The sequence below is a fragment of the Mesoplodon mirus genome (genome assembly GCF_964341445.2).
Source record: "Mesoplodon mirus genome assembly, chromosome: 10".
NCBI classification, from domain to species: Eukaryota; Metazoa; Chordata; class Mammalia; order Artiodactyla; family Ziphiidae; genus Mesoplodon; species Mesoplodon mirus.
The window spans coordinates 44,209,652-44,235,528 of record NC_138986.1 but is presented as its reverse complement, the minus strand read 5'-3'; the positions used below and the strand labels follow the sequence as shown (position 1 = coordinate 44,235,528).

General features: G+C 37.5%; 1 protein-coding gene across 1 annotated transcript in view; it reads right to left on the bottom strand.

The window, feature by feature from the left end:
* The window catches only part of FRK (fyn related Src family tyrosine kinase), a 94,546-nt gene that overhangs the window by 9,741 nt on the left and 58,928 nt on the right, over window positions 1-25,877 (bottom strand). The window contains exons 3-5 of the mRNA XM_082633751.1: window positions 7,254-7,417; window positions 5,396-5,564; window positions 2,689-2,847 (exon numbers count right to left, since the gene is read on the bottom strand). Of these exons, the coding sequence (XP_082489877.1) occupies window positions 2,689-2,847; window positions 5,396-5,564; window positions 7,254-7,417 (492 nt within the window). The remainder of the gene's footprint in view (window positions 1-2,688; window positions 2,848-5,395; window positions 5,565-7,253; window positions 7,418-25,877) is intronic.

The following is a 25,877-nucleotide window of genomic DNA, read 5'->3' as shown; positions in this document are numbered from 1 at the left end:
TCATTCACTTAGTCAACACACAATTAGTGCACACCTTCTGTGTGCCTGACACCGTTCTAGCACTAAAACAAGGAAAAATCTCTGTCCTCTCCAAGTTGTATTTTAGAAGACACTAAAATAAGCTACATAAATGTGTCATGCATTATATGACGACTAACAGCTAGGAAGAGAAAACAAAAAGCAGGAAAGAGGAATACGAAGAGTCAGCAAAGGGAGATTAAATCTTAGAATTTAGAGGGTGACCCAGGAAGGACTCGCTGTAATGGGAATACCTGAGTAAAGACTTTAGAAAGTGAGGAAATGACCTGTGCGGATAAGTAATGGGAAAAATTTTCAGGTAGAGGAAACGGCAAGTGCGCTGGGCCTGCAGCAGAGCACATGTGGAAGATACAAAGAGCAGCAAAGAAGGGCAGTGTAGTTGACAGAGTGAACCAGGGCAAAGCTGTGGGAGAGGGGGTCGGAGAGCTAATGCAGAGCCGGGTCAGGCAGGACTTTATGGGTTACACAGAGAGAACCAAGGAGTGACTGAAGGTTTGGGGCTCAGGAGGGACGTGACCTGACTTACATTTTAACAGGATCTCTCCAGCTACTGTGTTGAGATGAGACTGAAGGGGCCAAGAACCAAAAGAGGGAGACAAATTAGAAGGCTACTGCAGAATCCAGGAGAGAGTTGATGATGACTCGGACTGGAGTAGGAGTGTTGAGAAGTGGTAAAATTCTGGATATATTTGGAAAGCAAGCCAGTGGGATTTGCTGGTTGGTCAGATAGAGGATGTGAGAAGTAGAGGTGACTCCAAGATGTTAGACCTGTGTGTTGACATTGTCAGAGAAGGAGAGAGCACAAGAGGTGCAGATTACGGAGGGTAATATCAGAGATCGGTTTGAGGACAAATTATTTTGAGATGTCTAATAGAAATATGTAGTAGAAATGAGGGCTGTTTGCAAACTTTTGTTTTTTCCTGCTTTTAAGCACTTTAGAGGGCTGTACTCCCCTACTCCCTTTGACTTGATTTAACCAAATGAAAAGGGCACAGAAATTACCTCTGTCACTCCTGGTCAGAAGCTTTAAGAGCCAGAATGAGAATAGTCATATCCCCTGCTGCTGCCAAGGTGATCAAAAGACCTGAGCCACCGGCCAATCTATATCTCACATGTAGCATGAGCAAGAATAAACACCTGTGTTAAGACTCTGAGATTTGGAGGCGTTTGTTACTGCATCATACCCATATTATCCAGACTGATACAGTGCTCACGTGGAGAAGTTAAGAAGGCAGTTGGATATATGATTCTGAAGTAATGGAGGGATATAATTTAGGCAACTGGTAATACATAAATGTTATTAAACAATAAGACTGGTTGAGATTAGCAAGGAATCTGGTGATGTTGCAAAAGAGTCTTGGAAAATTCCAAGATATTCAGAAGTGTAGGAGATGAGAGAAATCATATAGATTGAGAAGAACTGGCAAGAAAGGAAGATAAAAGGACATTGGATGAAGTGTCCCAGAAGCCAAATGAAGGTAGTGTTTCCAGAAGGTAGTGTTACCAGAAGGAGACAGTGTCCTTTGAATTGAATACTGTTGATAGACCTGAGGATTGAGAATTGACTGTGAGATTTAACAGCGCAAATGTTTATAATTTGACAAAGCATTTTCGTTAGAGATGACCTGAAATGGCTCCTGTACTTTTGTCCCTGGGAATAAGGCAAAAGGAGTCAATGGCTGAGGTTAGTCTCTCTATGGTGGGTAACACAATCTAATACTGTTAAATTTGATATCTTTCTGCAAGGGAGCTAGGTTTATTTTTGTTTTTAACAGCAGTTAGCAAGTCTTATGTTCTTTGTTCCTATCTAGTCTTGCAATTTAATATCATCAGCTTCACAAGTCACCCTGAAATGAGAGAATACTCCTATCTTTCCGATATGTTTGCTCCATTATTCTCACCTCCCTTTACCTCTAGACATTCTATCAGTCCCACTCTGACATTCCAAGAAAGTATAGAAAATGCCTCTTTTTAAAGCATGCATTATTCTCTCAGTACTTCATCTCCACTTCTTTGAACATCTCATTTTAATGCTTATAATATTGTGCTTATTAAATTATTAATTTGTAATAAACATCAAAAGTCTACAGTGCCCTTAAGTCTTCTCAGACTACAGGAAGCAGATGTAAAAATAAAGTAATAGTATATTTCTGCTTTTTAGTCTGAATATTCTAATGTTGCCTAGCGGTTGGAAGTATTTTAAATTCCAACAAGCACAATGTTGTGCAAAACTGGCAAAGAGAAAAATGAGGGTACCTTTCCCTCCCTTCCCCCGAAAGCATTCCATGTCCCCTAATTCTGGGCCATAGAAAATACTGGTCCATGACTGATAATGTGCAATTAGTTATTGTAGGAAACAAAGCATCGTGAAAAACATCTCTTCTTCAATTTTCCACATGACATTTAAGTACTCTGATATGTCTATGGGGAACAATTTGTTCTTCCACTACATAAATATTTTTCCTCCCTTTGAGTACACAGTATATATCCTATTAAAGAGTAGTTGAGCAATTCAATGGTAAGACATTCATTGTCACAGATATACCATAGTAGATATCCTTTGGGTTATAGAAGCCTTGCTAAATTGACATTTATAGGACTAGCTAAACTAAATTCCTCTTTTTTCCTTTTATTAAGTCTTTAGCTTACTTTGGAGATATTCTTGCAGACTTCCATGTCTCATCAACTCTGTAATAATATAAATAGGCTCTTCTAAAGTGCAAACAGCATAAAGCTGGATAAGCTTTGGATGTCTTAGGTTCTTCATTATCTGTGCCTCCCTCAGGAAGTCATTTGGATCCATTGAACCTGAAACAAGAAGAGGGGAAATCACTTTATGTTACTGAGGCATTCCTACCCTCACAGAAGCCTGGTGGGGATCACCAAGATTGCTTCCTGCCTCTCAGTAAAATAAGAGCATCAGTGTCACAAATCTTCAGATTTATCAAGGAAGAGAATCAGTTCAACCAGGGCAACCTAATAACTGATGTGTTGGTGCATCAGGGCTGTGCAGCTTATGTATTATGACCTGTAGGTGAAGAGAGGTTGATTCAGGTCCATGTGAAAAATGAAGGAAAAAGGAAACACTGATGGTCTAACTGACAAAACAAGGCAGGCATCTTAGGAACACAAAGAGAAGACATTCTATTAACATGAACACTGGAAGACACTGAATGTTTAATTACTGCAGCGAGTTTTTCTGTCCAGGATGCAGAGAAGACTAATAGTTGCCCTGTCCTTGGTACCCACTGTGGGAAGAGCTGGATAACTTTTCTAAAAAGCAATGATATTCTACCATATTTATGTCTTTAATTCTGCAAGGACATATATCCATAGTATAGGCCAAGTAGAAAACATTCAAGGGCCACTCCCAAAACTTAGTGTTTTTTTCCTCCTCTTGAAGCTGATATTCAACATTTTCTCCTGTATTAATATCTCCACAGTTGGTTTTAATAGCCTGACCAAATGTTAAGGGAGATATTGGAGCCTATTTTGAAGACTCATCTACAATTAAATTGCACTTAAATGGCTCAACTCTGACTCACCATGCAAAGTGCCAAGTATCAACAGTTAACATCAAATAAAACCTAAGAGAAAGAAGAATACCTGGAGTTACCTTTCATTAGTCATTTAAAAATCTTTTATTTCTTTTAGGATATGATGTTTCAGAGCCATTGTTGTAACTGAAGGAATACTGTTGTTTCACATCTCAGTATTCACTATGGATAGTGCAAATATCATTTTCACTGATGCTTAAAGAGTCTGTTTCGTTCCTCATTCTCTCATATAGAAGACTTCGCAGCTAATATTTGAACCCCAGGCATGGATAAGCTTTGACATTCCAAGCTAACACTCTGACTGTTTATTAATATGCAGTTAGAAAGAGTTACATGTGACCTGCAGATCATTTCACATAAAGCATTTAGGCAATCTATCCTTTGGTATGCCTTTTGAGAGTCTAGAAGTTCACTACCCAGGCTCGATCAAATGCTAGCTCACTGTGTGATCTTGAACAAGTTACCAAATGTCTCTGAACTTCAGTTTCTTCATCTCTAAAACATGGCTAATAATCCTACTGACATAAAATCATTGTCAGGATAATAGCATTGTCTGGTACATATGTGTTCAATGAGTGTTGACTATATTTGTATTATTATTAATAATAGGCATATTCTTAGGAAAACCAGACAGATCAACTGTAAGCATTTCTTCACAGGCTGAGGGAAAGAGGCAAGGACTTACAGAGGGAGAATAGGGGGAAATGGCCTATTCTGTTCTCCATTAATTTTTGCTGAGCTCCCTCACTTCCATCTCTACCACTGTTCTGCTCCACATAATCAAATAGGATTAAAGTCTTGAATCATTGTGGCAAAATGGAGCTAAGAATAAAAGAGGCATCCAAACCATAATAAAGGACTGCTTTTGGTTATTATAAATAGTTTGGCCTATGGTTAGTTACGGATATAGTAGGATCATTCCCCCACCCCTAAACAATCTGATTGATGAAGTTTCCAGTGATAGCAGCAATTATGATCTCCATTCAGATGATTTATTTACAATATGTTTCTATGTTGATGCTTTGGGTGGCCATCAGATTCATGGAATGCAGGACACTTGAATCATTGCCAAATCACAACCATCCGCTAGAGCTGAAACCATGTACGTCAGGAGTCTCTGCAGGGGAAGCCTGCTCAGAGCACTCCTTGGCTATGCTGGTTACAGCTGACAGCTGCATAGCAAAAGAGACCCAATCTCAACTCAGCTAGTAATGCAACATTAAATATTAATTTTTGCCTGTCAAAGCTACTGTGGGAGTTGATTTCAGGCTTGTCTTTATTGCGTGGTAGTCTGCTAAGCAATAAATAGCTGAGAAGATTGATTAATGGCCCCAGTGAAGTGAAGACATTTAAGCAATCACCAAAGCTGTTTGCTGCTATTACACTGTAAATCAATAATAATTATTCCTCTTGGAGAGAAAACTATCATGGCGCTATTTTTTAATATAAGAAATCTGATTTTTTGTTCTCTTTTGACCTCCAAAAGGCCTTCCTTAGAGAGCAGTGTTAGGATGGATAGCTAGCTGCTTCTTTTTTGGAAAAAAAATGATCAGATTGGACAATAAAGTTTAGTCTCAGTTGTTAATAAGATTAGGATGCAAAATCATAATCATACCTGCAGTAATTCTGAAAATCTCAGGTGCTGGGATAGATCATTGTGGTCACTATAGAAAGTGATTATAACATTTGCTTGGTGCCCACACTGGCTGTCCCATGACCTCTTGGACATTTACAGTGGCAAGTTGAGCTTATAAGTATCAACATATGCCATTTAACCTTTGCCATTCTTGTTCTCGTACCTGGTTTTAATGTTTTTACTGCTACTGGAGTGGTATTGTTCCATAGGCCCTCCCACACATCGCCGAACTGACCAGATCCTAATCTCTTCATAAGTAGTATGGAGCTGCGGTCAATCTCCCACTGGTCCACGGTTTTATATGACAAATCAAAGGGAGCTGGGACTTGTATCTGCTTCACAGAATAATTAGAATACTGGTAAGAAAAAAGTTATATTCAACAATTTTTTGGTTGAAAATAACAGTCTAGGTACTTTTAAAAAGAGACATCATTTTTAAAAACAAAATATTGTAAATTTTATTCTAATTACTTTTAAATGGAAAGCAATTGTGGTAGAATCTGTATCTTTGCCTCTTCCAGCTGATCTCCCAAATCCTGCTAAGTCAGGCACCTTGCTGTCCATCTGTCCCACATGACACCCAAATACCTCCCTCTCACCTATGTGGTGGGAGTTCTCTTTGCCTCCTTGCCTACATAAATCAAGTTTCAAGGCTAAACTGAAGTTCCATCTCATCCATAATTATCTCCCCAACTCTTTGGCCTATAGCATTTACCATATGTATCACAAAATTTCTCATAATTAATTTCATCTTTTTTCAAATTCATTTACTTATTTGTTCACTCATTTACTCATTTATTTAATAAATAAATATTTTTCAAGCACCAACTAGGTTCCATTCTGTAAACAAAATAGGCAAGGTCTCTGCTCTCCTAGAGTGCAGTCTAGTTTGTCATCTGCCTTTAGAAATGTATCTTATCTCCTCCACTAAGTCATCAGCATCTTGAGTGCACAGAAGGTCACCTATGCTTTGTAAACCCTTTTCCCTACCAGAATTCAACAATATTGGTTAAACTAAAAATTCTTAAGTCATATCTTTGTATCAGTTGAACTATTTCTTAGCATAAGCTTAGATACTCTTGTGAGGTCATTCCTATTCCATCTAAGATGTACATACTTATACCAAAATTGCCTATTCACGTCTCAGGATTTAACTCATAAATTTCCTGCATATGGGACAGAATTCTTCAGCTTCTACTTGTCTGTAGAATTCTAATCAGGCATCACAAGGAAGCTTTCACCGGTCATCCAGGTATAAACCACAGGGTTGGCTATACCACTGACAGTACATGAGACCTGAACTCTGATGCGGAGCTGAGGGCTTGCCCCACTGAGGTGTATGACCACTACTTAGCTTTAAACACATTTAGGTAAAACATGCAAACAACGGAATTTAATGACAGATGTAGATTAATTCTATAAATGTTACCTCCTCCCACCAAACAGCCAGGCCAAACAATCAAACTGTTAGAACAGTTAAATGATATCTATATGCAGACAACCAGATAATGAACCTAGTCATTTCATGTTAATAATCTTGAATACAGATCATCTAAGTAAGAATTGTATTCCATAACTTTTTTCCCCTCCAGCCATATCATTAAATGCTGCAATAACAAGATACCAGATTAGTTTCTTAGTGCAAAGAATGAATATTTTCTGTGTTCAGTGGTTGCTTGAGGTCAGGACTTGGCAAACTTCTTCTGAAAAGACTGAGACGGTAAATATTTTAGGCTTTGTAAGCCATATAGTCTCTGTTTCAACTATTAAACTCTGCCATTATAGCAAAAAAGCAACGACAATCTGTAAATGAATGAGCATGTCTATGCTCCAATAAAGCTTATTTATAAAAATAAGTGTGGGGCCATATTGGCTCAGGGGCCACAGTTTGCCTATCCATGACTTGGGTATTCAATGACCTTCTTTTTCTGAGCTGACATATCACATGACAAATACCTCCAACACCTGAAGGAAAAAAATTAACTTCAAAAATAAAGGAACACAGTTTGAAAGCATTTCACCTTTAAGCATGGTTTTTCCAGCTGGACACACAGGCCATCGCTGGTCTTGGTGTAGTGACTCACAAATTCATTCAGTGTTGAGAAGGTTCTTTTCCGGGTGAGGAAAAAGCCCCCTTCATCCAGTCTTCTGATTCTGTAGTGTTTCACAACCCCTTCGTCTAAAACTGGAACCCAAAATAAGTCCTTTTAATAAACTTCTTGCCAAAGCAAAGGAGATTTGCTTGTTTTGTGATGATAGTTTCAATGCATGGAATAAAATTTTAACAAATTCTATTTATTTCTCAACTTTGTTTCAGAAAAGACTTCAGGAAGCTTATAAAGGACATACAGCAGACTAAAAAGGAAAAAAGAATGTGGAATCATATTTTAAAGGAAATATAAAAATAAAAGAGTACAGTTAGCACCAAAAATAAACTGTGATTTGAGGCCTAGTATACTTGTTTAAAACAAGCTATAAAATGGACTCTATCATTCTAGCAATATTAAGAAGGAAAGAGTTTCAGAAACCACAGTGTTCATAAGATAAAATCACAAAAGATGTTTAGAAACAGTTCTTTCTGGTACAGAGACAAAGGAGAATTTCCTCCCATGAAATTCTATAACATGGACATTAATAAAATAAACAGTGTTCTCAGAAAGCAAAATCTATGTGTAGATATAGATATAACTACAGGTAGAGATGGAAAGAGGGAGAGAGGGAGGAAGGGAGAGAGAGATATTATTGAGCCTTAAAAAAAGAAGGAAATCCTATCATTTGCAACAACATGGATGAACCTTGAGGCTATTGTGCTAAGTGAGATAAGACAGAGGAAGACAAATACTGTGTAGTATCACTTATATGTGGAATCTTTTTTTAAAAAAAATTAAACTCATAGAAACAGAGTAGAAAAATTGTTGCCTGGGAGTGGGGTTGGGGAGAGCAGGATTAGGGAGAAGTTGGTAAAAGGGTAAAACTTCAGCTATAAGATGAGTATGTTCTAAGCATCTAGTATATAACATGGTGACTAAAGTTGATAACACTGTATGATATAGTTGAAATTTGCTAAGAGAGTAAAACTTACATGGTCTCACCAAAAACAGAGAGAAATATGTGAGGTGATAGATATGTTAATTAACTCGATGTGGGGAGGGGGAATCCTTTCACAATGTATATATATTTCAAATCATCATGTTGTACATTTTAGATACCTTTTTATTTTATTTGTCAATTATACCTCAATAAAACTGAAAAAAAGCATTTCATCTGCATACAGGAGAATATTTTATTTTCAGTTCTTTATAATAAAATGCAGAGAACAGGCAAACATTTAGCTCCTCCAAAAGTAATATAAGGTTCTTAAATTACAATTTTTTAAGTGTCTGGAACACATCCTTGTACACTCTGATCTGTCAAATTACCATTCCCACTGACTATAACTCTTGGGGCAATGTTAATTGCCTTATATAATCATCACCAAACGGAGGGGCTTTATTAGGATACAGAGCTAAGCTCATTACAGATTCCGTTTATGGATTAAAAGGCTAACAAAAAAATCAAAGAGAGATGTAAACAATATTAGCCCCAATTCATTTCTCCACAAAGTAATAAAAATATTAGAAGTAGAAAAGTAGCTAAGTATAAATTATACCTGCAAGTTATATAAATTGTTGGCCTGAAAACTCGTTTGCCATTTATCAAAAAGAAAAGTGCATAAAGTATGACTGAGATGTCTAGCAAGCCAACAGATCTATAATTGGAAATGATGGGAAGCAATAAAAAAATTCTCCTTTTTTAATCAATATGGACCATATCTGGTTCCAAACTGAAGTGGACTACATGGAAATTAAACTCAGGAATTCCCTTTTAATGCATCACAAAAGACTTCATGATTTCTAAGCTAGAAACTAAAGTCAATAGACGACTGAAGGGTTGAAATACTCTTTGTGATTTTCTTAATAAGGGATGCAAATCCCAGTGATTGATATGGCTTTGGCAATTGCCATTGATCATAAAGAAAGCCTAAATAAATGTTTGCCAACTATTTGTAGATAAAGGTTTAAAGTCTCAACTGTAAAAACCAATACTTTCAGTACATCTAGAGTTGTCAAGCACAATAAAGGTAATTTTGTTTAATAGAAAAAAGCTATAGACAGGAAGATGGGAGACCCAGGTTACAATTTAACTAGTATGTGACCAAAACATGGCAATGTCACTGGGCCTCCATTTCTTCATCATTAAAAGAGCGGGCTTTAAGAAAACTCCAAATTTCCAAATGTTTCCACTCTAATATTCCAACATTTCTAATGGCTGTTGCTTTCTCTCTCTGAATTCTCATTTATTTCTGTAGTGCTTTCAGAAAACTACAAATTGTGAAAACTACACATTACCAAAAAAAAAGTAATTCTCACCTTGGAGCCTTGAACACCACTTGAATGCTTTTTCTATGAATTTTCTAGTAGCCAGCCCCTCTTCAGGTCTCAATTTAAATCCTCAGAACCAGCCTTCCCCATCACCCTGTTGCATGTACTCCTCCCAGCTCCTTTCTATCACATTACCCAGTTTAATTGTGATGGTGGATTTATCTCAGTGGAGGCAGCTCCATGAAGGGCAGGGACTCTGTGTCTTGAACTAATACCTACTCAGAGCCTGACACAGAGTAACAACTAACATAAACATCTGCTAGATGTCACTAACTCTTGGATTTGAAGAGAAATGTAAGCTTCTGCAATGTCTGCTGCAAAATTAAACAGGTAATTATACAAATACTTTTAAGTCAAGTCTTCCCTGGAATTTTATTTTTAAATAGAGGAAAACAAACTTAGTCCCAGCATATAAATACTATTAGAGGACAGTCATTCATGTTTATATCTAATTATTTGAGCATTGCAACATAACACAGGAATAAGTACTCCATCTCTGACCAGCATCATAGATTACTTATATGCAGTTCATTTAAGTTTTCAGACTAGCCCAGTCTGAAATATATATATATATATATATATATATATATATATATACATATAATTTTAAAATTAGATCACAGAAGCTACATCAGAGAAATTCAATACACCGTAGTCAGGATGAAGGCACTTTTAATATTGTATTCCTGAGTAATCAAATCCAAAATAAGTGGGTTTTTTAAGTGATTTTAATTTGTTAGTAGTGAGTCCACACATTTGCAAACTGTCATTCTTAATAAAGATTGAATTCAGAAGGTCTCAGAACTAAGGAGAAATGAATTTTCTATTCCTTTTCTGGTTTGCTTTGATCTTTATTATTGAACCAAACCTATTCCAAATTCTACAGGCTATAAGTGAATGATAATGCTTGTGCCATTCTTATTGTGAATTACTATGAGTTCAGGTTAAGCATTTTAGTAGTTTAACTGCAAAACATGTAAACATTATATAAAATATAACGGAATCATCCATCAACAAACTCAGTAGCATCACAATTGAATGAATTGAGGTACTAAAAGCCAGGCATCCTGAGTTTACATCTTGACTCTCATTTATGCTGTTTGACCTAGGGGAAAATGTTTCACCTGTCAACTGCTTAATCTACCAGAACATGTCCAAGAATTAGGATATATTGCAGAGATGCAGGTAAGTATGTATGAGGAGTACAATAAAGGTTTGTTGAACATTGAAAGAACTCAGCTATTTCTGCCCATGACCTTCTATAAGGACCATGGCACTGGTCACCTGATTATTTGGCCACCTTCACATCCAGGGTAACTGATTCTGCAGGAACGCATGTGATATAGATGCAGTCTTATGATTTCAGTCCTAAATGCCAGGCCCAAATGAATTTAGAAGGAGTTGGTGGCAGACACAGAAGCCCAGCTTTCTCCTAATGGTGAGATCTTATCGTATAGTCTCTGATGATAGAAACTACTGCACAAAGGTGTGAGCTTTCATCAAAAAACACTTTCAAAGAGTTTTTATCCTCAATTTACCACATGACTAACACATTATTCAGAACATATTACATAATTATAATATTCCAAAATTAAGTTTTTAAAAGACAGAACCCCCAGAAATTAACTAAAGTTAATTTTAGTACAATATAAACATTAAGTTAGAGGCTATGTCTGCAAAACGTGAGACAACCTATTAGGCTTAGTGAAAAATATCAGTATAACAAGTAGTTTGGCATTTTACAGATAAACAAATGATTGAGCAGATTTTCATTTTTCAGCTAGTCTTCTGGCATCATCTGGGCACAGCCTTATTCTTACTGACTGAAAATAATCTGTTCCCATACTGGGTAAAACAATATGACTTAGATGATTAAGCAAAGGATTGAAAATCAAGAACTCACTGCCCTAATCTAATTCTCCCAGTGATTTGTTCTTTGACCTTTGGCAAGGAATTTCATTTCAGTTTCCTTATCTAGAAAATGAAAATAATGATCTTATCTATATACTCTCACGGGGTAGTTTGAGTGTCTTTATTCACAAAGGATGATAGACATTTCTAAATGTGCAATGTGTGAGTACTGTATTAGAATATCAGTATTATCAAATAGCACTGTCAACAAGAGAGCCACTTCCAAAGTAAAAGTTTCCACTCTTTGCACAATAAAGGCTACATAACATAGTGGCTACCAAACATATTAAGTGAAGAAACTGCCATTAATTCTGTGTGAGAGAACTCCTACACATGTAAACTCCTGTTTATTTGATTTCTCTTTGGAAGGGTGGTTTGTACTTTTCAAAACTATTATAATCATGATAACACCTCCTATACCATTGCTTTAGAAATCATGTGAAGATAGTTCTACACCAGTAAGTAAATAGCGTTAAATTGAGTTAGTACAGTGTATCCCCCATTAAAACAGAATCTAACACACACACCCATTTTACACTGTGTTTTGTTCTACAGCAAACAGAATAGAATTCCTGTATGAGTAGTTTTGAAAGAAGAAATTACACCTGTCTCAAAATATTAAAGTGGTATCATGTAGAAGACTTGTTCTTTTCTGATGGAAAAAAAATCCACTAAACCAAAAGGAACAAACAGATTTGACTCTCTTCATGCATAAAACTCAACTACTGGGTCCCCAAGGTCACCTGTCTCCCAGCCAGGCATATTCAGTGTTCTGTGGACATCAGTCAGTAAGTTTGACTACTAAACTGCTAGGTTAAGTGAAGACTCATTAAGAGAATGTCTACATTAGGTGACTCAAAAAACTTAAAAAACCTATTTGAAGATATATCTGATAGCTCTCATGTCCTGAGGGCTTCAGCATTGTTACTGGTCCAATAGACCAGCTGAGGTACTTTTATAGTCAAAGACAACATAATCAACTACCCTTACGTGCAAAAATCAACTATCTCTTCCATATTATATAGCATGGAAATCCATGAGCCTGAACCACATATCTGTCCAAATACTTAGGATATTTTTGAGAAAACTGTTGGTCTTATCCTCAAGAACCCTATGGTCTAACTCCTTATTAAAACAGGCCAATCCCCAATCAAAGCTGGCTCTTAAATTTTCAGAACAAAATGTCAGTTTTGCTGTTTATACATATGATATCTTATGAAGATGAGCATCACTTTAATTAATACACAATTATAACATTCAATATTTTGTCATATAATTTAATTAAAAAGCATCTACCACAGTTTTACATGAAAATAGCATTTGCAGCAATTAATATTGCACAGAAAGTCTCTGGAAAACAACTTGACTCTTTATTCCTCTTGGGACTCTTAACTTCTCATTCAGCATTATATCTGCTATAAATCATCAGGAATTTACATCCGTGGATTATATTATCTCAGTTTCCTACAGAAAGTCTTCCACTGGATTAAGATTTAATGTGACATGAAAGCCAGTGCTTCTACTTTTCAAAACTTACCCTAAGGAAATAATCCAAGTATTTGCATGCATTCATTTAGTTATATATTTGCTTTGCTCCAGAAAGATCCAAAGGCTTGCATAAATTATCAAAATAAAATGAAATTTAAGATAAGTGGACAAAAAGGAAAGGAAAGGACAATGACTCCAGGAACAAGGCTGGTATGCTTTATGTAAGGTATTCTTTAGATTTCCGTCCATGTTTGCTAGATGTGGGCCAATTTTTGACAGCTCAAAACCATGAGAGAAACTCATTCAGTTACCTGATTCCCTGAATAAAATATTAATAAACTGTTACTCAAAAAAAAAAAAAGCCCAAAACACTATTGCTGGTACTGAAATGAGAAACTTTTCACATAGGTCTTCATAAAACACACACACACACACACACACACACACACACACAGAGAGAAAAATGTAATGAGCAATATCATCATCAAGATTCTTAATAGTAGGGCTTCCCTGGTGGCGCAGTGGTTGAGAGTCTGCCTGCCGATGCAGGGGACACGGGTTCATGCCCCGGTCTGGGAAGATCCCACATGCCGCGGAGCGGCTGGGCCCGTGAGCCATGGCCACTGAACCTGCACATCCTGAGCCAGTGCTCCGCAACGGGAGAGGCCACAACAGTGAGAGGCCCGCGTACCGCAAAAAAAAAAAAAAAAAAAAAAAAGAATATTAAGTATCATTATAGTCAGTGTCTTGAGAAGTATATGCGGACATTGTCTTAGGAAGTTAAATCTTATGTGGCCTCTCTAAAAAAGTGGGAAGCATTATGTATATATTTTTATTTTAAATTCACTATACCTTCATTACAGTTGGTTTGGAAAAACAGAGTGAGTAAAATACTCACAAATCTGCCAATCTAACTCAGGTGTTACCATGTTGGCAAATTGAATCATCTTGGGCCTCATGCGATTATGGTTTTCACAAGGAACCTCAGCTGGGTTCCTTCAGCAGGAAAAGGCTCCAGGATGTGTGAGCAGCCAGATGTATCCTCATGTTTAAAATAATACTATTCTCTTAATTTTGTATCCCAGTTATTTCACTTAACACATTTTATTTCACTTAACACATTATCTATTTTTTTCTTGTTACTACATAATTTTTATGATTATAATATTAACTCTTAATTTTCAGATTTGCTGCAATTTTCCAGTCATTTAATGCTGTAAAAATGCTGCAGTGAACATTCTTATACATATTGCTTTCCCTGTTTTGGCTGATGAACAGTAGTGAACAGCCCCGGGCTCCACACGCACAGGCCCAGCGGCCATGGCTCACGGGCCCAGCCGCTCCGCGGCATGTGGGACCCTCCCGGACCGGGGCACAAAGCTGTGTCCCCTGCATCGGCAGGAGGACTCTCAAACACTGCGCCACCAGGGAAGCCCCTTGATATTCTTTATATAAAGACCCCCATGAACTCATTTCTCTTTGAACTTAACGCTTAAGATATAATGCATCTCGGGGCTTCCCTGGTGGCGCAGTGGTTGAGAGTCTGCCTGCCGATGCAGGGGACACGGGTTCGTGCCCCGGTCTGGGAAGATCCCACATGCCGCGAAGCAACTGGGCCCGTGAGCCAAAATTACTGAGCCTGCGCTCCACAAGAGAGGCCACGATAGTGAGAGGCCCGCGCACCGCGATGAAGAGTGGCCCCCGCTCTCCACAACTAGAGAAAGCCCTCGCACAGAAACGAAGACCCAACACAGCCAAAAATAAATAAATAAATAAAGCAAACTGTCAACAAGTAAAAACAAACAAACAAACAAACAAAAAAAGATATAATGCATCTCTTCTTACGTAACCCAGTGAGAAGCACAATATGGTTCCCTTTCTGCCTTAACTGCCAGAGAACTCCCAGCTAAACTGATTTCTAAACTGTGATACTTATCTCCCATTTGAGGCTCAGCAAGATCTATTTCTCTGTTCTTTTTCATTGATTTGCCTTTTTTATGTTTAGCTGTATTTTGCACGGTGTTTCAGCAATGTAAGCCAACTTAAATCCTTTCGTAGAAGTAAACAAACACATTCACAAATGAAGTGATAAATAATCAAATAAAATGGCACATCTACTAAACATAAGAAAGAATTTCTCATGAAATGAACTGTCCAACACCAGAATAGGCTGGTTCTCTGGGGTTTCTGTTCATGGGAGGTTTGATGCTCCCCTTAGAAGTTTCAAATTATAAGAGATCTCAGAAAGGGCAATATGAGACTAGACAGTTTTTGCAAATCCTACTATTCTATCAACGAAAGGAGAATATGATATATGAATGACAAGAAATTTTAAAGATGATTTAGTCTAAATTCCTCTTTTACTGATGAGCCTAGAGTTTCAAAGTAAACTACTATTTGTTCGCAGGGTTGGAATCCAAGTCTAGTCATCTAGGGTGTCCTGTGAATGACAGTAGAAATAGTAGAAACCTTTAACTGTTTATTTCTTGTTTCCTGTTTTGTTTAGTTGTTTTCTATTTTTTCAAGTAATAATTTACTAATTTCTCAGGAGAATGTTTTAGGACTTTTAGAATGCCATCTTTCAAACTCTCCCCAAACTCTTGGGAAGCCTTTTCTATTATGAAGGAGAACTCAGTCCCTGAATCTCTCTTCTTCTCTGAACCCCATTTCGGTAATGAGGAGACATGCTAAACAGAGTGAACATGAAAGTCCTGGAGATATGTAATGGATGATAATTGAAATACCTTGAAATCAATTTTTATCTTCTTGTGAAAATACAAAGGACCTTCCTGTGTATTAGCTAATTGATTTTCACAGCAGAATACTGTCTCCTTCCATTTTTTCATTGCTTTTACATATGCAAGACAACTTTTGGTAACTTGCTCATTATTCCTTCGCGTTTCCAAAAGCAGAGAGCTCTCATTCTTGGAAATTGCTTCATATTAAATGAGGACCCTTGATATAAGATACATTCCTGCTATTTATTTCAGACAAGTATTAGGCAAAGTTTACACAAGTCTGTTTAGATTTGGTTTCATTTGTCATAACTTCCGGCCAGCACAGTTCAGGCAGGTCATGTTCAGGTAACACTTCATATAAAGACAAACCATCCCCTAGTTACAGGCTACACTTTGAAGGCTGGCCAACCATCTTCCTAATGACTCTCATTAGTTCAGGGGTGAACCAGGTAAACAACCGTGGGTACTCAGGATGATTCACCACTACCCCAGAAAAACAGTTCAAAGTACACGTTCCAATGCAAGGTGGGCCAACACCTCCATCTTTCTGTGCAAAAGGTAGTACTCTTGACGCATAAACATAAAAGCAATTGGATTTTTATTGAGCACCTGCCTTAAGCAAGCACTGTGCTAAGTGCTTTTTCATGAAGAATTTTATTTAATTCTCATACCAACCCTAAGGGATATGGATATTATTTTCATCATTTTACAGAGGAGAAACTAAAGTCGAGGGAGATTAAGTACTTTTCCCCTGGATACAAAGCAGGTAAATATTCATTCTGTGAGTCAAAACCAGGGAACAAGACTCTGAATCCCACACCACACTCTTTTTTTTTTTTTTTTTTTTTTGCGGTACGCGGGCCTCTCACTGTTGTGGCCTCTCCCGTTGCGGAGCACAGGCTCCGGACGCGCAGGCTCAGCGGCCATGGCTCACGGGCCCAGCCGCTCCGCGGCATGTGGGATCTTCTTGGACCGGGGCACGAACCCATGTCCCCTGCATCGGCAGGCGGACTCTCAACCACTGCACCACCAGGGAAGCCCCCACACCACACTCTTAATCCCTCCACCAACTGTCTCCTTCTATTGCCAAACAGCAAGTATTTTTAGGCAACTCTCACAAGACACTGCTCACAGCTCCGGGAGCAAGGAGGCTTATTGGTACTATTTAATCTTGAGATGAGGATAATGCTGCTGAGAAGGTCTATTTCTGCAACTGACACCTTTAAAGGGAAACACAGGTTGAACATTCCTCCATCTAACACAGTGATTCTACTTTTATTCTTACTGGTTCTCAGGCTTCTCTGCCTCCATCTTCTTCTATATTGGTTCTCACCTGGGCCACCATATCAGCTCTCACAACCATTCTTAGTAATACTGCAGACATTTGGCTTCTGATGACTGTACTGAATGTGTAATGACTCCCCAGTCTCTCTCTGCTAAGCTGCTCACTCAACTTCCTTGCCAGCACCTCAAATGTACCAAGTCAAAATTTTAATTCACATTATCTTATTCCCTAAGTTTCCTCCCCAGCTTGAATATTCTATCTCAGTGAATGGCACTGCCATCCTGAAACCCAGACAGTAAAGCTAGAGATTTGAGGGTCATGCCTCTCTCTGATGAGCATGAGAGAGAATTCCTCTGTCTCCCTGATTTCTCATCTCTGACCGAGCATTATGTCCTGTCAGCCTGTCAGTACTCTCCACTGCCATCACCTTGTGGCGTGCCCCTTAAAGTCTCTCTTCTGGACCACTGCAGTAAGCTCATATACTGTTTTCCCTGTGTCCTGCATCACTGTCCAGATTCCACAGTCTCCAGAGTCATCTTCTAAAACACAATCTGAATTTGTTATTCTCCTTTCTAAAGCTCTTCAAGTGCACCCCATTGCCTAAAGTTCACACGCCTTAACGGAATTCTCTCCTGCACCCTACCCTCAAGGTTTAGACACTTATCTGTAGTTTCCTGAATACACCATGGTGTTTTCTGTTTCTGTGCATTTGCACAGACTATTTACTCCAACTACGATGTCACTCTATTTACGTGCTATAGACAAGTTCATTTTTCAAGGCCCATTTCAGGCGTCTCCTCCTCGATTAAGCCCCTGGACTCAAGCAAGCAGAGCAGCTCACTTGGCCCTTCATATCCCACTGCACATCGACTTCTGCTATTGAATTCATTCACAGTATTGCTCCTGTAATTTATACTGTACCTCTCCTACTGGATTTTGAGCCCTTTGACTGCATTTACTTATATGAGACATGAGGTCAGTGAATCATTCTCTCTTGGTCTTTGCAATGGCTTGCAATAGGTGGAGCATCATTCCCCATCACATTAACTTAGGATGCAGCTTTGTGACTTGCTTTGGAATGCGGGCAAACACAATATATGGCACATCCTAACAGAAGCTTTAAAGAATCTGAACAGTATGTCCTCCCCTTCCCCCCTTGCCCTTCAAAGGAGAGTGCCATACCCAGGCTGCAGAGTTTATTACTGTTTAATGGGAGAATCCAGCTGACACTCTGATGACCTCATCTTCCCAACCAAGATAATCTTAGCATAATATTCTGCTTCCAGATTTCTCTCAAATTTCCAATGTAGGAAAGCAATCCTCATTTCTACTCCAACCCATCATTAGTCTGTATAGAAAATTAAAGTGTGGGACTTCTCTGGTCACGCAGTGGGTAAGAATCTGCCTGCCAATGTAGGGGACACAGGTTCAATCCCTGGCCCAGGAAGATCCCACATGTCACAGAGCAACTAAGCCTGTGCGCCACAACTACTGAAGCCCGTACACCTAGAGCCCGTGCTCCGCAACAAGAGAAGCCACCAAAATGAGAAGCCTGTGCACCTCAACAAAGAGTAGCCCCCACTCGTCGCAAGTAGAGAAAGCCCGTGCGCAGCAACAAAGACCCAATGCAGCCAAAAAATAAACAAAAATTTTTAAAAAAGAAAGAAAATCAAAATGCTTTCCTTGATTTCCACTATTTGCTTAGTCTTGTAAAAACCAGAGTAACACAACAAACAAGTAGATATCTTTCCTAAACGAGTGTGTCTTTTCTATTTAGTTGGCATCTCCCCTCCACTGCCAACTAGAATATACACTTCATGAGGTCAGGGATGGTCTTGTTTACCACCGTAGCCCAGCCTTCTGAATACCAACTGCACATAGTATGCATTAAATAAGTATCTGATGAATGAATGAATGAATGAATCCCAAGTTCTTTAAGGCCTGGATCATCATTTTGTTCAGGATTATACACATAAGAGATATACAGAAAATGATGCTTACTAAAATTATATGAAAATAGGAAAATAATTTTTGCTTCTTTTATGTTTTTGCTTCCTGCATATTTTATTTCTAGCAAAACATTTTTAAAAGCATCTGCAGGTGAAAGGGAGATAGCTAAGAGAGAGGATTTAAGGAAAGTCCCTGCCCTGGTGAAACAAATAAGGAAATAAATTTAGTCTCTGTCATGCATAGGCTTTTAAGACAACAGAATACTTTCTTAAATTGTAATCCCTGTGCCAAAGCGCCTAATAGCTTAATGCAAAGCACGTTTCTAAAATGCATTAGAAATGACTTCATGATAGATGCAATGCTGACAAATAGAAAGTAGCTAATATACATATATCATTTTAATACACTGTTTAAAATTAGAGCCTCTCTTTTATTAAATTGGACTGTATTTATTTCATTCACTTTTTACATTATGAACACATCTTATGTAACTTTCATTACAAAGAAACTAGATACCTGAATCATTAAGAAAAATGTAAACCCTGGTCAATTTTTTGACATTAATAAAGGAAGATTACTGCCAGTTGGGTGTTTTTAATATTTATAGTACAAGTTGCTAGAGGTATTTTAAAATTATAAACTTCTTTTCAACTAAAATCAGATATTCTTCCCTTTCCTATAAATTAATGGGTCATGAAAACAATCTAAACTACTGTTTCCATGATGGCATGCAATTTCTTGACATGCCACAAGAGGGGGCACATTTTGACTGAAAGCCCTCAGTAGCTGCAGTTGTAAAGAGTGGGGAGCAGAAAGCAGAAGCCAGTATGGTGTTTTGGTTTTAAAATAAAGGTATACATATAGCATTCAGCATTGCAGACAATGTCCCTGTTTGTATAAACACCATGTGAAATATTCTGGTTAAGTTTAATTTTACAATTTTTTTTCAATTACACATATTTGCCACTTAGAGTAACAAAAAGAAATTGCTTAGATACTTTAAGAATCAGGTAACCTTGAAATGTAAACGTCTATTTAGCTATTATTTCACTGAAGTATAAAATGGACTAAATTGCTCAAGCCTGGCGGTAAGGAGGAGTAATTGGAAGGCCTGCTGGTCTCTGACTTTCTGTTCAACCCAAAGTTCAGCACCATGCCTCAAATGTTCTTCCTTATCTATACCTCCTTTTGTATTCCACTGCTCAACTCTGCTTTTAATCCTTCCCCCTTTTCCCAGTTTGAGATCATTAAATTTATATATTATCAAAGCCCAAGATCCAGAGAGAACTGGTCGGGCATCTCAGGTCTGGTAATGTCTTGCTATCCAAAAATATAACCCATATTGAATTTATCATGATCGCATTTATAATACATACAATCTAGCACCTTGTTAGTTATTAAAGCATGCTGATGGCAATGGATGAACAATTTACAGATCTCCATTTTATTTTTTAAAGGGTTCAAAAGTGCATCACAGAAAATGATTTATTTTTAATCTAAGGAGCATCACCTGATTTTTCAAAGGAAGAAAGATTCTTAAGAATGAACATTATCTAAAGAGAAAAATAAGTTTTATGCATGCTATTGTCCATTTACTCTTACTCATGATTTGGTATAGTGTTGACTGTTGTCTCATGTCCCTGTAAGGCCCTCCTTTTTTAATCCCTTTCAGAAAATAACAGTTCTCTTTTCAGAATTCTTAAAGCACTTTGCATATTAGTGCTTTATATGCATAATAATCAAGTGAATGTTATAGTGAACTGCTTAGTTGTTTACACAATTATGCCATATAGCAAACACAAATGAAAGTTCTATGATGAACGGGTGAATGAATGAATCAATGAATACATGAATGGTTAAAAAATAATTCAAAATATTCTTGCCAATATTTTTGAAAATTGAGTTTTTATATACAGAACCAAATGCAATGCATAATCCTTTATTGCATCAAAAAGCAAATAAATAAACAAAGGGCTAGCAAGGACATTTGGAGACATTTGAGTATGTACTCTATGGTAGATAATATTATTGCATTAGTGTGAAAATTTGGGGGGTTAATAATGGGGTTATAATAATGTAAGAGAGGGTCCTTATTCCTGGGACATACATACTAATACTAAAGCTTTTAAAGGTGAAGTGACATAATACCTGCAACTTACATATATGTTACATATATGAGACATATATAGATATGTGAATGATGAAAAGTAAATGTCACCATGTGTTAACAATTGATGAATTTAGGTGAAAGGACATAGTTATCTTTTCAACTTTATCAATAAAGTTAGGGAGAAACAAAGACTCTATATGTTTATATTGAGTTTTGGTATTTAGTGGTGTGGAGTTGTTTTGCAGTGTTTTTTTTTTTTTCCTGGACGCTCAGAGAATTTTTCCTTTATGCCTGATATTAAAGTACTTTGAAAAGATACCCTAGGTATGTATCTTCTCATTTATGCTACTTAGAACAAGTAGGAGTACTTTTAATCTACAAGCACAGATTTTTTTTTAACTCAGGAAAGTTTTCTTCTACTACATATTTAGCTGTTGCTTCCATTTAATTATTCTACTACATGTCAAAGAAATTTCTGTTTGTGCATGATCTACCCTTACATATTTTCATTGATTTCTCTCCTCTCTCCAGAGAGCACCTCAAGTCTGCTCTTTACATCCCTAAAGTGACAATTTCTCTCCTTCCTATCTCCCATCTATTGCCTTTTCATGCTCCTTTTGATGCCTAATTTCATAGTTTGTGTTTTCTTGTATTTTATAGTTTCAAATCAAATGCTTTCAATTTTTTCTTCTGTTTCTTTTAGTGAATATGTCTCAAAAAATGAGTTTTCTCTACATCTTCAGGTTATTGTTTATCATCTGTTACACAATTATTTTTTCCCAAATCATGTTTGAGAGAAAAAGAAATGGTTCTATGATCAAGTAATTTGGAAAACTCTGGGTTGAAAAGCTAACTTTCTTGGCTGTAGGACTTCTGAGACTTTAATGTGCTTTTGTTGGGTCAGGGCAGAGAGGATATAATATGAGGTGTTCTTCAAATGTATTTAACTCCTGAACCCTCTGTCCCATGGAATGCTTTTGACTTACCAAAGAATTCCTGTTCTAGAACATAAGTTGGAAAATTTTGTTATTGAGCATCCAGAATCTCATGACTTTTGTTTTTATTATACTCATCCTTGAATGCAAAGAAATTTGATGCTCAGGAAAAAAACATATGCAACCGGTCCTCCTCTCCATCCACTTAGATGAGTGTACATTTCCTTCCCTTAGCACATGCACAGCAGGGCTGCTAACACACCAAGCCTCTAAACATACTTCCGATGTCTAGCAAATGTTCAGCTCCTGTGGCTTTGCTGGAGGAAGGGTGGATATTCTCCTACTCACTTGGCATGCCTGCCATAAGAAATAGAATCCATTCCTTTGTAATTCCTATGGACTGAATGTTTGTTTTCCCTTCAAATTCATATGTTGAAGCCCTAATCCCCAATGTGATGGCATTAAGAGGTGGGTCTTTGGGAGGTAATTAAGATGAGGTCATGAGGGTGAAATCCTCACATGGGATTAGTGCCCTTATAAGAAGAGAAAGAGACCAGAGCGCGCTCTCTCTCTCTCTGCCATGTGAGGATACAACAAGAAGGCAGATCAGGAAGAGAGCCCTCACCGATATCAAATCTGCTGGCACCTTGATCTAGGACTTGCAGACTCCAGAACTGTGAGAAATAAATATTTGTTGTTTAAGCCACCCAGTCTGTGATATTTTGTTATAGCAGTCCAAACTAAGGCAGCAATGCTGAGTTGTTTGTTTAACCAGAAGATTGTATGAAAAACACAATCACAGGAGAGCAGAGTTCTTATTTCTTTCTTTCTTTAAGGTTAACTTCACCTAATTTGCAACACACAGTCATCATCTGTCATCTTCTGCCCTTATAACATTTACTGGATGTAGAAAGGTGGTGGGGGGGCTATGCACAGATGCCCAGGGAAGACCAAAATCACTAAGTCGGTTCCAAAACAGTGGCTGCCTGGTTTCCTGGTATCTGCCTGTCCTGCCTCTCTAAGATAGGGGCACATACTGAGTAGGGGTCAAAGCAGCCTCGCACCTTCTTTATGACTAGCCCTGACCGATGCAAAAGTCAAAGTCTACTCCTATATGTCAGTTCACCTGTATTCACACTGAAGTTAGGAGAATATTTACCTAGAGTCTAACAAATCATTGATTGATAGACTCAGTTTACAGGGCTGCTCTGATTCTGTATCTCTTATGTATATTCTTGAATAGAATGTAGGGGATGCTAACTTAAATGATTGTTAGCTAGCCGCTATCTTCATTTGAAGTACAACATTGGACAAAATGTAAATAAAGGATCAATTTAATTTGTCAGCCAATAAAATGAAAAAAAAAATAAGAGAATGGAATATGTCATGAAGTATGAAAAGGTAGCAATTTCACCAACCTCCACATGACTTATCAACTTCTCATTTATTTAATATCTGGAATTGATTACTATAAAGTTACATTCAAAGGGCAATAATATGCATCAGTTCTTTGTTGTGCTTGCCTCCAAATAGCTCAAACTACTCATACAGAAAAGATATTTTTAATAAACAAAATAAGGTAAGCAGAAGAGAAGAGAAAACTTAGATGAGTCAACATGTGGTGTTCACAGAGAAGCAAAAGAAAAAAAAATGCAAGCACCCTAAATAATACTGCAACTTCTAGAAATGCTAGCCATGGATTTTCAATAAAATAAAAGATTTCTCCATGAGCAGTGCCCTAGAGAAAAAAGTTCTTTGCCTGTGCATGTGTGTGTGTATGTTTGTGTACACACACAAACACAGGTATATGTACTATATAATAAAACGTTAATTTAACTTTATAGAGTATTTAAAACATCTGAGATATAATTTATCAGTAGTAACATTAAGAAAAGGCAGCATATACGATAACTGACCCAAAAAGCCACTTGCTATTATAGGCAATGATATTTGCAATTAAGTTGAACACAACTAAATTATGACTTTAATTAAAAGGCATTTTCTAAGATGGCACCAACATGTTTAAAATTCAATACATTTTATATGAGGTACTGGAGTTATTAACAAAAATTTCTTTCTGCATCTTGTGTATTTTTTAAAAAGCAAAACATCATCTCTAACCAATATCAAAATGCTCCCAGAATCCATAGACATTTCATTGCATAATAAATTCAAGGAGCAATTTTTTCCAACCATTTAATACTTGCCCCTCCTTGGGATATACAATTGTATTTACATCCATGGTTAATAGTAATAGAATTCCTGACACACTCTTATGGCCACTATGTCCACATTAATTTTAAATGAAGAATAAATGGAGGCTCAGAGGACTGACAATGAAACACACAGCCTTTTGCCATTGGTCAGCATCAGATTAGAATGAATCAGCAGGTCTTAAAAAAGTTTGGGAGAAATAATGGTATCTCAGTGGCTGCTGGAAAGTGAGTTTGGGTCTGAACCCTGTGCCAGGCGGAGAGAGACAGGGTCACAATGCAAGTGACATCCTTTTCCAATTTTGTCTCCTCTACAAAAGTCTTGTTACTGGGAAACAACTAACGTGTTAAGGTGAGAAATTGTCTTTCTAAAATAAATCTGAAACACAGCAAGGAAGAGGATTATTTGTGATCTTATGTGGTCCAGACTTCAGAGGTTTAAGAATATGACAATGGCCTTGCTTATCTTTGCTCTTGGTAGATGACAGGGTAAAGAGGTGTTTGAGCATCTACTGTCTTTACAAACTGTACTAGAAACTATGGAGATAGAAAAGAAGCATGAAACAGAAGAAATAAAAGTATGTTGCTTCGGCTCAAGGACTGTATAACCTAGTTTGAGAAGCATATTTTTACCTACAGTGAAAGAGTTACTCATAAATATAAAAGACTCTTTGAATATGTAAGTTCAACATGAAGGATACACACAAGGTCAACATGAACAGATACACATCTTCCCTAATGAAGCTGCTGTTATTCTCATTACTTTTTGAATTGCCTTCAGAATTAACCTGTAAGGCATGCAGAAATATTTACAAAGTTACAAGTCCATGATTTCGCTCGGGTTAATCATCCATATTATTCAGAATGTGGCTTCAGATAATTCTGGCCACTTCCAAGTATCAAAGTTGCACTTAATGAACATATAATTGCCCAGCTAAGGCCTTTAACATAAGGTGATATCCTTTCTGTAAAGGGAGTTCTACCATTTGTGCAATACTTAGAATAACAGCAGTCTATTCCTTTGAAGTATAAAACATTTATTTGGTTCTAAAATTTCTAGTATATTTATTTTAAAATTAAATTATGTTGCTACAGAGACCTACCTATATTCTCAAGAACGGACTTCATAGCAATCACAAAGTACTATTATAAAAGTCCTGCACGTTCCATGGGACCTACATGTTCACTGTAATGGAGATGTATCACAGTGAGTTCTCAGCTCAAAATCAGCAGACACAAGTCAAAAAAGAGATAATGGCCCCTTGTATGTCCTCCTGCAATTACTTCAAACACCTCTGAACTTAATTCCTTTGGTCCCCTCTTCTCTCTTCCTGTAAGTATCTCCTCCCATGGACCTCATCTTGGCTCAATTGACCACTATCCCCCCATCACTCAAGTCAGAGATCTGCAAGTCATCCTAGATTCTGCATTCTCCCTTATTTTACCCCATTTCTGATCAACTACCAATTCCTGTTGGCTCTATCTTCTAAATATTTCACACCTCCATGCCCTACCCTCTATTTGCCAAAACTGCCCTGGATCAAGCCATCACCTGTGGAGATAAACAAGACTCTCTAGCAAAGAGCCCCAGGAG